This window comes from Astatotilapia calliptera, chromosome 1 (genome assembly GCF_964374335.1).
Source record: "Astatotilapia calliptera chromosome 1, fAstCal68.1, whole genome shotgun sequence".
Taxonomy (NCBI): domain Eukaryota; kingdom Metazoa; phylum Chordata; class Actinopteri; order Cichliformes; family Cichlidae; genus Astatotilapia; species Astatotilapia calliptera.
The window spans coordinates 29,900,599-29,914,343 of record NC_137422.1 but is presented as its reverse complement, the minus strand read 5'-3'; the positions used below and the strand labels follow the sequence as shown (position 1 = coordinate 29,914,343).

Here is a 13,745-nt window from a genome sequence, read left to right as displayed (position 1 = left end):
TAGATTTGTTTTTTCAGAATAAGCACAAAATCCCCATGTTCATAATTATTTTGGTTGAAAAATAATAATATCATAACTTAGAATTAAAAAAAAAAAGAGCAAAATATTGATGTGTACTTACTGTAAGAGCTGCAGGCAGAAACATAAGAGTTAGAATCTGAATAGAGACCACAAATGTTAACACAATGATTATTTTAAGACTTGGGCGATGTTGCTAAAACTTTAACATTTTATTTGTTTAAAATGATATCCAGTACAAAATGTATACAGTAATACCCTTATGTTTGTCACTTCCCCTGAATAAAATATTTTTATCTGTTTAGCTCATGCCAGGTAACAGTATCTATAAGATACACTAGACTGTAATTTGCTCATACAATAGTTGATGACAAAGATATAGCAATAGTACCTTTGTAACAATAAAAACTATTATCGATATTTTGCTGGACACACTTTCAATACAATAAAATTACATACATTGTTCTGTAAAAGTTGCATTGCAATCTGCCCATACTTTACATGATCTTTAATCGTGTATATGTTTTCAATAACTAAGAGACAAAACGTTTGATACAAGTCTGTAAAAATGATCTGGTGGCAATCCGCCGTGTAGCAGTGACTCGGTTTCAGCAAGCGATCTCTTCTGAAGCTGCTGTAACAGATATACAATGCACTTAGATTTGTTCTTTTTTTTTCTTCTTTTTTTGGTAAAACAAGGCAACTTTTCAGACTTCTTAATAAATAAATCCTTTGCAATGACACTGTACCTGTTGATATATCCAGTTTACATATATATATATATATATTCATAAAATTGTACAAAATATTTTAAAACCTTCTCCACACCCTTCCCATGTATATACTAAAAAAAAACAAAAACAAAGAGTAAGATGGTTGATTTATGTTCACACAGCATTTTGGTGGGTGGGACAGAAAAACATGACACAGTCTGCATGCACCAGTTTCGATTGAAACATAGCTATTCCAGTTCATTGCACCTTCCTGCTCCTTGGCTATGACTATAATGAATCAGGTTAGTGTCTCCTCGCACGCATCACAGCATCAGCCTCATTGATTGGCGGGACTCTTTAACGCCACCCCCGGCGCTCGGAGGTTCTTCTTGTGGGAATGTCACCTTATCTGGTGTGTAGTCGTTCCTCTTCAGATCTGATGAACATGAAAAATGGGAACAAAGTTAAAGTGTGGTCAATAAATCAGAATTCACGCAGGCAAAAAGCTTCACAGATAAGTGGCAACCTAATAACGAAACATGTATGCAATAATGTAGAATAAATTTTTTTTAAAGTAGAAATTTAATTGGCTTATAAGCAGAATAAGAGTACATTAAATACATAACAATTAAAAATCTACGGATGCGTAAATGAAAATAAAGTCGAAATAAAATGAGAATGTAAATAAATATTAATAATATTAATATTATCATCATCAGGTGTGAGGGTTTTTAAAAAAAACAAAAACAACCATGAGTCAGTGGCCAGTAAGCAACCCTGTTTGTCACCAATTTTATTCTGTTGACGTTATAACGCGACCAATGAAAGGATGTGTACGCACAAATTGACGTGTGTGGTTTCACAGTAGTATCTTCCGTGGGTGGAGAGGTGATGTAAGGGTTGAAGGTTTGCATGTGCATTTGATTATGACTGGAACTTGTATGCCTGATATGCGTTTGCTTTTTGTTTATAACCCATTTAGTGTTACATATTCCAGCCCAGAGACTAGGAATGGAAATATGCAAGAAGCTAAATGTGGAACAAAGCATCTTTTTCTAATGTGAGAACAGCTGTTTTGTGAAATACTGCAAGGTTTAGATACAACTTCTGTGGTAGCTCCTGTGATATTACTGATGACTGTGTGGCAGCAGGGGGTCGGTGTACACCCATTACAATAGCACTCATCCACCTTCCATGATCCACAATGTCTGGCCAGCAGAAAAAAAAAATACTTTATGTCAATAAAATCATGTATCAGCTGGGCTTTGGATTTTTTCTTAGGATTTCCCACCTCAGAAGCAGATCAAGTTAAATTGGACTACAATCCCCTGGACTCCACCTGTAATGGCTGCAGGCCCCACTGTTTGCGAACCACTCATTTCGTGTAAGATTAAAGTGAAAATTAATCTAACTAAAGCAACAATTAAATCTCTCTCACCAGGAAGTTTGAGTTTCCGACAGCAGGAGTTGCAGTGGTGTTTTGTACGGAAGTTTCGAATAGCATCGTCTCCCAGGTTTGCGGGTCCAAATATCATATCGTAAGATCTGCAGCAGGCACGGAGACATCATTTAGGACAAACTGACAGTAATGTTAAAACTGAATTAAATATGAAGACAAATTAGAGCTATTTTGTAATATACTGTACTATTTAACTTTAACTTGCTAGTTGCTCTTCTTACATTTCCTCTGAGAAAAATAAAGTATTCTAATTCTGAAATAACATCACAGATTAAAAGGGCGACTGATTTATGTGAGAAATGGAGCACTCACCCCTTCTCACCGCTCTTTATAACTGAAGGATCCGTCAAAATCTCCCCGACACCTACAGGAGGCACAAGATTTGTTTCACAGCTGACAGAGTAAAGAAGATGAGAACACCTCAGCTAACTGCTCACGTTTGTCAACTACAAATACAGATGTCATCATTTCTAAACGAGCCCTTTGTCTTGAACTCCATAACTGATTATTGATGGATCCATGTACTGAAAGTGATGGATCCTATTGTTAAATAAATGAACTTGACAGTTTTTGAGGCATTGAAAGATGAGTTGTAGTTGTATTAGGTGGGACCCATCACATGTCCTGAGGGTGTGTGAAGACATTTTACCCTGCAAGTCGAGCACCAGTAGCTCTCCCCGGGTGTACTCGTAGGTCCAGTGGCTGAAGGCCAGCATGGTTTCCTCCAGGAGATTGGTGGGGACGATCTCATCACCATTGTTGTTGTTGAACTTCCTGAACTCGCCGGTAATGCACTCCTCTATAGCGAACCACTGTCCAGCAGAGTGGCAATACAGCAAAAAGACCTCCAGGAACCTGAAAGCATATAGCAGAACAGGCTTCATTCAAAAGCAGTTTGAAGTTGTTGGAAAGGACGCAACAAAATATATCATGCATTAAGTTTTCATTATGGAGACTTGGTATTAGTTGAAAAATGAACTGCATCTAAAGTTAAACAACCCCCCCCCCCAAAAACATTTCAAATGACAGAAAGTCTTTGGTGCTCCAGGAAACATTAGTTTGCCTTCTTAAAATGCAAATATTAACAGCAGAAATGTGGCAGCTGCTTTGCATTTTAATTTGGAAAGCAGCCAAGCCAGGTGAACTGCAATAACACAAGAAATATCAAGCTCAGTAAATGGTTGGATCTCAAAAAAATGATATGAAAATACCACCAAATAACTGAATGATGTGACGCTGGTGACTGAACCCATAAAATAAAGCAATATCTATGTTAAAAACATTTTAACAAAGACTTTTAGCCCTCACGGAGCACATCACATGAGAACAACAGCAGCACTGTACAAGAAAGAAAAAGCAAACAGATCAAAAGACGCACACAAACTCTACTCACTGCCAGTGCAAACGAAACTCTTCCTGTTTTGTGAAAGCACTGCACTGGATTAATATAAGCTGACTTTTATTTTGAAGTGGACTCAGGAAATACTGGTCTGGTTGTTGTTGCTATGACTCATCAGTGGTCATTTTTAGACATTGGTTTGAATTATTGTGACTGCTGCGATGACCAGAATGATATCAGATTACACACATTGTGATGGAAAAAGAGGCTGACTGTGGCTTTAATGCTTTAATAAAAAAACCAAGAGTTTGTCCAGCTGACCAGAACTGTTAAAGCTGTAACAAACTTTTAAAAAAAGGAAGTGAAATCTTTGAGTTTTATGCTTTAAGTCCTGGAAATTGAGGCCTGCAAAACTGATACAGATGAATAGTAAGGGTTCATTTGCTTAACAAATAAAGGAATGTCGACTGGCCTGTAGTTCAGACTATGACAGTAAATAAGAACAGAGGATGAATATAATGGCTTTATCTAGCCACCATCTTCCAACAGACTATTTTTATTATGTAGATGTACAGGGGTGTTTTTCAGTGGTTGTAAAAGTGTAAATAAAAATTGTCACCATGACGCACGATCAACAAGGCTCATGAACAACTTAAAGTTCATGTCGCAGATGGAAAACTTGAACAAGCTTGTAGTCAAGGTCTCAAAAATATTTGTATGGAAATATAATTAGATTTTTAAAGAACTGATACTAGTACCCAGTGATAACACAGTGACAGACATGCTCATCAAAGTTGATGTAGGATGTTGTACACCCAAGTGAATGACTGACAGAAATAAGAGGAATGGTAGGATATGAAAAATAAAGCCTGAAAGTGGTTCTGTACTTTATGGTTGAATGGGATTTCTGTGTCAGGCACACTCACCTCGGTGAATAGGGGATTGTCTTCGGCCTGATTTGGTTGAAAGCAAATGTCAGTTTCTGAGCAGCTCGTTGTTGTTGAATTTCCTGCAGTGACACAAAGCAGCACTGGATGAAAAGCTTCAAATAACCTTCATAACGCAACGTTACACAAAGCAGTGCATGTGAGGGTTGCCAACAGTGATAAACGAATAAAAATGTTAAAATATTGCCATAAATGACATTATTTTGCTACCCCCAATATGCCAGAGTAATCCACAGGTCAAAATATTTACCCTGAGACAAAGATGGAGCACAGTGTCCTCCTTGTAGATACTCTGCCATGTTTGGACCACCTCAGGAAGGAAGGATTTGACTATATACAGGTGTCCTGGTTTCAGGATGTCGTACTCTGACCAGGTACAGAGCACCTTGAGGGCCCGTCTGAGTCCTCCGCCCATCTCCTCCTTGCTGAGAAACTCTATTTTTGCACAGAGGCCCCGCTGAGCCCAGGAAGACATGCTGTTGTTGATCGTGTTCGGGGAGCTCTCCTCCAGACGGTAAACGGTCACCGGCTCCCCTAAAGGAACACAGAGCAGCGGGTGATGATTACACCTCACACTGTCACGACCTTAAAATAAACAGTAGCTTTAAAACTCATTCATGCAGGCGTATTGGTCTAATAGTGACAGGCGCTTATTTTCGACAGATTTGATTCAATGTGTCTTTAACTACAGTAGCTGCGGGTCGAGCAGCTAGTTAGGCTCTATGCTCATTTTTCCAAATTTTCTAATTGTTTGAGTTTTCACCATAATATTTGTGGATTTTTACTTGAGTCAAATCTTTTTGTAAATGGCATAATTTCCATTAATGCAAAGAAAAAAAAGAAGAAAAAAAAAAAAGTACCACTTACAGCCATTTTAATATAAAGGCCCAATTTTCAGATGCTAAAAGATCATTGGACAAACTAACATATTCTGACTGTACATGTGTAAAATGTACAGGCCACTGTTCCCACTTTGTTTGACAGTAATACTCTTGCTCCATGTCAATGCACCCTTTTTTTTTGGGGGGGGGGGGGGGGGGGGGGGCGCAATCTGGTGCATGAGTTGCAAAAGTTTTGTCAATCTCTGCTACCACTTTAATAGATTTTCACCTGGATAAATAAGGGATGCATATTTGCTACACATTTCTCTTCCCTGTTCTGTATTTGAATACTTTAAGTCACTTTTCGATTGATTATTCTTGGGACATTTATATCAAAGAAGGCAAACAAACAATGTCTTCGGGCTGGACTTTAACTGAAGTCAGTGCAGTTACAAGATGCATCCTCGTCAGGGACTTATCAAACTTATTCTACTGAATGAGTCGGGGTTTTTTCCAACTCGTGCATTGGAAAATTGGCACAGAGCTCCTCTGGGTGTGTCAGTGAGAGCCTGAAAACCCTTTGTTCCACTCTTCCTCTTCCTCTTCCTCATTAGGAGCAGACAAGGGCTCAGGAAACAACACCCAGTAAATCCAGGTGTAACAAGAACTGCAGGTTCTTGAATGCTCTTAGGCCACTTAGAGTTTACATCCACTTCTCTAAGAACCAGTATTTACATTTAGTTTGTACCAGTATCTCCATACAAAGCCAACATGCAGAACAACAAAACAGAGGTAAAAATTCAACTGTAGTGACGGATTGATTAAAAAAAAAAAAGAAGGAATCATTAGTTTAGCAATTTGATCACATAAATTTAACAGATATTGATCAACCAACAAGCCTCTGAACAGGACATGGAAATAAATTCATACAGTCTGGTAATGTGAGCCTTGAGGCTCGATGTTTTGTGAAACCTAGTAGTAGTTTTTTATGTGATTATTTTCTTTCACTGGCTGATTTGGGAGAATAATAAAAAAAACAACAACAAGAAAACAAAAATAAAACATATTTGGCATTAGATTAGAGATTAGAATAGGACTAGAGTAATGGTTAAAGGTTAAAAGACCATACAGACTCATTTGGCTGTCGTGCTGCATCCTGGAGGTGTTCATACTAGGACTGTTAACAAATATTCTAGATTTGATTACGGGGGTAAAAAAAAAAAAGAAGCATTTCTTTGTGCTCTGAGCAGCACAGACTGGAGCTGGACTTCTGACAGAGAAGCTGTGCGTGTAAAACATATTTAAATGTTCTTTGAAAGAATAGTCAAACGTGATTTGGGCCAACTCTTACAGCTGTTACAGCACTAATTCACATAGAACTTAACCAGATTTTATTTCTGAAATTTGATTAGTAACTGGCAGCATGCCTCTTACCCATATAACACATCTAACTCTACTACATACACTCACAGGCCACTTTATTAGGTTCACGAATAACACCAGCTTGGACTTCCTTTTGCCCCCATTCATTCTTTGAGAGACAGATTCAAAAACAAAGTTGCTCTACTGGATTGAGAGCTGGTGACTGCAGAGACCATCTGAGTACAGTGAATTAATGGTCATGTTCAAGAAACCAGTTTCAGATGATTTGAGCTTTGTGACATGGTGGGTTATCTTGCTGGAGCAACCATCAGCAGATGGGTACACTGTAGGTATAACGAGATGGACGTAGTGACAATCTCGTGACAATCGAGAAGTCAAAATGAACAACACACACAAGTACACTTATTTGCTTCACGATCAAACGACAGCTATTGCTGACCCAGCTGCAGATATAGGGTGAGGAAAAAAAGCACAAACAATACTGAAAGCAGATCTGTGATGTTCCGTCTTGATACTTCCTCATTCTGCAACTGCCTGCATCAAGCTTTCGGCTGGGATTTTCACCTTGTGAAGTACTGTTCTTACCTCTAGGTGGCACAGGGGTGAAGGGGATGCTTTGAGACAGCCGCATCAAGTTGTTCCGCTCCACAGCTACAAGAGGAAAAGTACACATGAACATACACCATGTACAGCAGCAGTAGAGGAGTGAGCTGAAGTAAAACTACAGAAAATACTTTGTCTCGGTTACACTTTTCACCTACATTTTAGTACTGATTTTAATAAAAATATTAATAGATACAAACATGGAACAGATCTTACTGTCTAGCATCACCATCTCACCTGAGTACTGGTAGCTTTCAATGGGCTTGAATGGAGAGCCAATAGCTACGGAAAACAGAAAATAATGTGTTTATATTTGTGCAAAACATACCAGCAATAATGACTCAATGATCTTCGGAATTAATCATTTAAGACCGTCCAGACTATCAAACAGACATTTTTACCTCTGACCCTCAGTGCTATTTTATTGATAAAGCTTCTTTGCTGTAAGTCAGGGCTGTCTGATTATAACAAAAATCATTATTGTAATTTTTTAGTTAATACTGAGATCATGCTTGTTTAGTCACAGTAATGTAGAACTACAACTTCCTTGCGACTAGAACACAAAAATAAGTGGAGGACATATTTGCAATCAGCTCTTAGTATTAAAAAACTCAACTTAACTAGCTGTCAACTTGTATTCCGGTTATGTTCCTATATAAAAACATGGTCGCCAAGCCGTTAAATCACCATTCTGCAGCAACTAGTTGCCTATTTGTGGGGGATTCGCGGTATTATTGGAAATAAACTGCACTGCACTTCATACACTAAAGTCACTTTAACGATGGAAGCTGACTGCGTACGCATGTTTGAAGCGATCATTTTAAGGTTAAGTTCATTGCACACTGTTGTAATACTCTGGGTTGTACCAGAGTCTCCAATAACTGTCTTCAATAATGTCACTGTAGTATTAAGAAAAAGAAACTTTTCTTTGTAATCGTGAATTTTCTTGAACTTTAATTATAATCATTTAAACCTAAATAATTAGTTGTAGTAATCCAAGTAATCCTACCAGAGAGAAGCAACATTTTAAAAAAAGGGGAATAATTGCATAACATTATGCAGCTTAATAATTGTTCTATTTTAATTACCTTGTTTTCATAAATCTCCAGAACAACATTTTAAATGATAAGTTTTGGAGATATTAGCTGTATAGATGCCTGCTTTACTCGATTATTGGGAAACTAGATGGAATTTTGTGGCTTATTTTGGTTAACAGATTCAGCTCAGTTGAAATATTACAAATTAAACCTGCTTTTAAAAAGGTTTGTGTCATGGTTTCTGCAAAGAAGCCTTGCTGTTCCTGAGTTTTTCAAATAGTGATTTGAGCACCAGAGAAGTGCCATTTATTTCTATTAAAATCAATGAAGCCAGACCTGACACTTCCAAATTAGGGCAGCTTCCATTAAATCAATCTGAATGGATTAAAAGTACTGCATGTCCACAGTTAAATAATGTTCCTTTAAGAAAAACGTGAATTGTTCCAACATCCACCAGCAGGTGTCACTGCACTACTTAACAGAGGCACAAACAGGCCCATGCTCTTTTTTACTTCTAAAAGTTTTTTTTAATTTAAGAAAAAAAATAGATTGAAGTATAAAAATGTGATATCTATACATTATTAAATTTATTACAATTTCAAGCCAGTTGTTTGTTTTATAAGAAATTCTAAAAGTCACATGTATGATCAAATATTTCACACAAATATCTTACTTTAATTTGTCATGTCTTTAGTATCATCAATTTGTTTGTATAGATATTAATAAATTATTTAAAATATTTTAATGACTGTTTTTTTACCGACTGACACTATTCAGGGCCAGAAATGTGTTGCAGATACATTTAAATACTTGTTTTGTTCAAAAATACATAAAATGATTTTCATATATAAAGACAAAAACAACAAATGCCATTTTCCACTCATTTTAAAAGTTTGCTTTAAAACTGATTGGATTAGCCATTTTTCACTGGATTAATCTCCCACTAAAGCTCAGAATAGATGAAATGACTAATGCAGATAACTATTGTGCTTTTTGGCCAGTCAGCGACACTCACAGTCCTTTCTGGGTCCGAGGTGGGCGTGACGTGGCGTATAGAGAGAAACTGCAGCTGTAACCACAGAAGAAGAACTAAACAGTAAAAAACTGATCCAGAAAAAAAACAAACCAAAAAAAGCCCCATTAAACATTCTGCAGCAGCGTTTCTCTCTCCTATCAGATTTGTCTGCAGGTGTAGGCTTTTAAATATTAGTGAAATCGTTCCTCTCTATCACATATTATTGATCCGTTCTAGACCTTTCCTTCTCTGGAAAATGCTTCGCACAACTCTAAACACGTGCTGTGACGTGTTCTTCCCTTAAGGTCAACTGAGTTTATTCTAAAGAACAATGCTGCGAAAGACAAATCACAATTCTTCAGTTAAACATTAACGAAATATTGTGAAAATGGTATTTTAAAAAAAGGGAAAGGTGTTTTTGGTGAAACCTGTTACAGTATAGATTTTATTGCACACAAAGGATGTTGAGAAAGCTAACAGATCAAAGATCATTGTGATAACATTGTAAGTAAAGCAACCGAACTAGTTAAGCCAGACAGAAAACCCTGACTACGCAGATTTCAGAGGAGCACAGATCTCACCTGTTAGTGTGTCTTCCCCAGGGGCTCGCCTGATAGGGGAAATACACAAATAAATACAAATAAGTACTAAAGCCCAGCTTGACTTTGACTTTACTCTGTGCCTGTGTGCACGTGTGTGGGTGTGGACACTTACAGGCTGCTGGCTTGGGCCGATTTGACCTGAATTCTTTCCTGGTAAAGAAAGCAGAAGTTGTTAAACAGTTACAGGAACAGGTACAAATATAGTTCAGAGTTAATCTGCACAATATATGACTTTTTCCGATGGAAAGTACACGGACTAATCTTACCAGTACTGCAGCCCTGGGGTCATCATGTGTGAGGATGTCTTCAGCAGACACTCTGCTCCTGTCCTTCTTTGTCAGAGCTAAAGAAACACAACCAGTGACAAACAACCCGTATATTTCAAAAGACGTGAAACACTGATCACATTAATATACAGTCTGTTCAAAAGTATTCTGGAACAATGTTTGTCATTTTTCATCTGGCCATCTTCAAAGTGGATTTTAGTTCAAACAATCAGAACGTGATTGATTTCCAGCGAGCGATAGCGACGTTATCGGCCTCACGAAACTGTTCTTCAGTCAGTTGTTCAGTTACCTTGAGCTTCTGAAAATAGGGGACGTTTGCTGCTTTGTTACCTTGGAAACTTGAGCTGGGAGTGACGTCATACCCAAGATGGCTGAGTTCTAGTATTTGCAGCTGTTTTTGTTTTGTTCCCCATCATTCAGCCGTCACTACCATTACGTGCAGCATTTCCATCTTCCCACTTTCAATGTAACGCAGTATTTGTATAAAAACAGCTATAATTCCTCAACACTTAATGTACTACCTGAGTCACACTGAAACTGTGTGACACAATCACATTGTGTGGTGGTGTATAAAGGAAAACTTACAAAACTTCTGGACCCACTGCATGTTATAATTCATCGCTGTTTTGTGAACTTACTCGAGTCTGGATGAAGAAAGGCTGGGTTTCTGTCAAACTCAGTGAAGCCAGCATAAGAGTTGACTGCTCTGATGTGAGTGTGACCTTCGGGTTGAGCCTGGGGACGACACAAAAACACAGTGAGATTAAAAAACTAAAATAACAAAAACAAAAGCACACATGCAAAAAGTTGCGTGAAGGCAAACAGTTCTTAATCACAGATCTGTGGTGAATTTGACAGTTTAGCTGTAACAGGAAAGATTATTTCATACAACAGTTAACCTAACAGAAATTTAGCATCCTGTTTACCCATCATGTTTTAATAAGTCAGCCATCTGTCACACACCAATTAACAAGTTACTGAATGACTCTTCCGAGTGTTTTTTTGTTTTTTTTTGATTAGTCAGAACACGTATTTGCAAATTCAGGAAAAATGAGACCGGTTTGTTTTGCTGTGGTTTGGTTGTTTTTACATGCTTATTATGCAAACAGCCCAGTCAGTCATGTTAGGAGTCTACATATGAAAATGTCTGCGGAGGTCTGACATTATGAGAAGAGAAATTTTAAAATAAATAAAATACACATCGGTATAGGTGACATACACACACCTGGGATTTGGTCTGTGGGGTCGGGCTTTGCTGTTTGCTGGAGGTGGGTGTTGCTTTGGCCAAAGAGTGCTGGAGTTCCTCACTGTCTTTATGTCCTGAACCAAGAAAACATCAAGTTATATTCCTATTACAAAATCTAATGCAACTGCTCAAATTAATTCAAATTAAGACAAACAAAAAAAAACCAAAACATACACAGTCCCTGATTTAATGACACGACCAACCCCTTCATGGTGAAATAATCTCAGTTCAACATCTGATTCCTCACCCCCACCTGACAGACACAAATACCTTAAAATAATAGGGCTGTCCCGAATACAAGTTCTTTTGAGATCCGGGGGACACACATAATCACTAACTATTGTGAAATAGTGCCACATGCAGTGTAAAAATCTGTCTGGGTACTGCTGCTTGCTGGATGGTACAGAGAGAAAGAGATATGTGGTTTACGCCGAGTAAAAATGCCCACTGATTTTTTTTTTTGTGGTTATAAAAAGCTGCTAAAACTTGCAACAATCTTACAACAGTGAGGTGGTGAGCTAAAATGACGATCACTGCTGTTAACGAGAACTGTGAAAACCCATAATTTCCAGGCTTGTCTCTGATATATATACACACACATATATATTTATTTTGATGCCTATGCAACTAAATAAATCCGAATACTCAAATATTTGGGTGCAGCCCAAAAAAACAAAACAATACAAAACAAAAAACATTCATTGTTAACTTCAATAAGAAAACCAATCACCCACACTCGTGTGACTTAGGTGAAAACCACAGAACTACCCAAGAACAAGTCGGGCAAAAGGTCCAGACAGAGCAGAGAAAGGAAAGGAGAAGGTCCCCAGCCAAAGCACTACTGCACTCCTGATCTGGAGGTGGACAGCCCCAGCACCTGGCAAATGGAGCTCAGACTGAAACTCAAACCTCTTGCTGCATTTGGCCCACTCGCCAGGCTCCTCTTGTCATGATGACCTTCTGACCAACTCTGACCTTCATAGCAAGATGTTGCTTGTTCTGACACTCCCACTCTCTTTATCCACTGTCTGTGGGGTCTCCTGGATGCCACAGCAAACGTTTCAGTGCAGCCTGGCAGTCTATTATTTCCATAGCTGTCACCCAGTGGTGATGTTAACTCGGGGTCTGGAGAGAGTTCATCATCTGTATACCGTCTACTCGGATAGCCGGATCTGCCCTCGTCGTCACTGAATGCCTCGTTTACATATCCCAAATTGGAGTCCCACTCTCTCTCCCCCTTTGCTAACCCCTCTGTGTTCTCAGGCTTCACAGCGCAAGCAGGCAAGCAAACAGGCTGAGTAGAGCCAGAAGTCTTAGACACAATAACAACAGTAGGATAGAGACACACACACTTTTCATCCTCCTCTTTTATCTTCTCATCACCAGATTCAGCCTCATTCACATACTTACCCACAAATGCCCCAAACTCTACAGAGGTGCTGTCTGACTGTAGGGGGTGCTGGTAAAGCCCAGACAGAGCTAGTTCAGAGTGGCTGGAGCCACTGGGCTGGGAGGGGGTGCTGCTGATGTGGAATTGAACCCCAGGGGAGGGCACATTAGGCAGGCTGGATGGTGAGTCGGAAGGGCCCGGCTCTTGTGGACGGGTCTGCTTAGTCTGAGTGAGCGAGTGTCCTCGTTGACGCAGCTCTGAAGAGGAAACGGGCACAACACTTTGCTCAAAGGCCCTGCAGTCGGCACTGCTTGACGAGCCAACCTCTGCAGCGAGGTGTCCAAGCCCGAACAAGCCCCTCCTCTCTGGACTCAATGCTGGGTTCAGGGTGGGGTCTGGCCCCAATTCTGATGCAGGACTGGGCCCGATTCTCCGTCGGCTTTCTGTCCCAGCCCTTCGTTCTGCGCCCATCCCAAACAGAGCATCCGCAATGGTAGCTCCTGTCTGGGGAAAAGAGGAGCCAAAGTAGGCACTGACACTGCTTTTTCCTTTCACAGATGATTTGGAGAGGGGGCCAGTGTCTGTCGACATGGGGGCAATGCTCGGGACCACATTCTTAGACAGACTGAGCTCCCGAGTGATCTGATTGTGGACCTTGCTGGCTTCTGATGCCCTCTGAACTGTGAGTGTCTTCAGAGTGTCCACGGTCAGGGCTGAGAGGTCCTGCAGGTGGCCAATCTGAGAGTCCAATGTGTGCAATGAGCGCTTTATAAAGTTCACCTTGTTTCCAACCTCCTTCAGCTGCAAGCACATGACCTCAACCCTGTAAATGACAAACAGCAGCTTTCATTACTTACAGAACAACCCAAATTACCTGTAACTTTC

At 39.4% G+C, this 13,745-nt stretch overlaps 1 protein-coding gene across 3 annotated transcripts in view; it reads right to left on the bottom strand.

The window, feature by feature from the left end:
• Positions 1-206: 206 nt before the first annotated feature.
• The window catches only part of trpm7 (transient receptor potential cation channel, subfamily M, member 7), an 81,057-nt gene continuing 67,518 nt past the window's right edge, over positions 207-13,745 (bottom strand). For 2 of the 3 annotated variants that reach the window (XM_080303420.1, XM_026172452.2), the window contains 15 exons: positions 12,881-13,683; positions 11,450-11,544; positions 10,863-10,959; positions 10,204-10,280; positions 10,050-10,087; positions 9,917-9,945; positions 9,336-9,389; positions 7,521-7,565; positions 7,266-7,331; positions 4,727-5,010; positions 4,456-4,538; positions 2,840-3,045; positions 2,503-2,554; positions 2,170-2,276; positions 207-1,167 (listed from right to left, as the gene is read on the bottom strand). In XM_080303420.1, coding sequence (XP_080159546.1) covers positions 1,055-1,167; positions 2,170-2,276; positions 2,503-2,554; positions 2,840-3,045; positions 4,456-4,538; positions 4,727-5,010; positions 7,266-7,331; positions 7,521-7,565; positions 9,336-9,389; positions 9,917-9,945; positions 10,050-10,087; positions 10,204-10,280; positions 10,863-10,959; positions 11,450-11,544; positions 12,881-13,683 — 2,149 coding nt within the window. In that variant the 3' untranslated portion in view covers positions 207-1,054. The remainder of the gene's footprint in view (positions 1,168-2,169; positions 2,277-2,502; positions 2,555-2,839; positions 3,046-4,455; positions 4,539-4,726; positions 5,011-7,265; positions 7,332-7,520; positions 7,566-9,335; positions 9,390-9,916; positions 9,946-10,049; positions 10,088-10,203; positions 10,281-10,862; positions 10,960-11,449; positions 11,545-12,880; positions 13,684-13,745) is intronic. The other variant, XM_080303423.1, reaches the window with a different exon arrangement.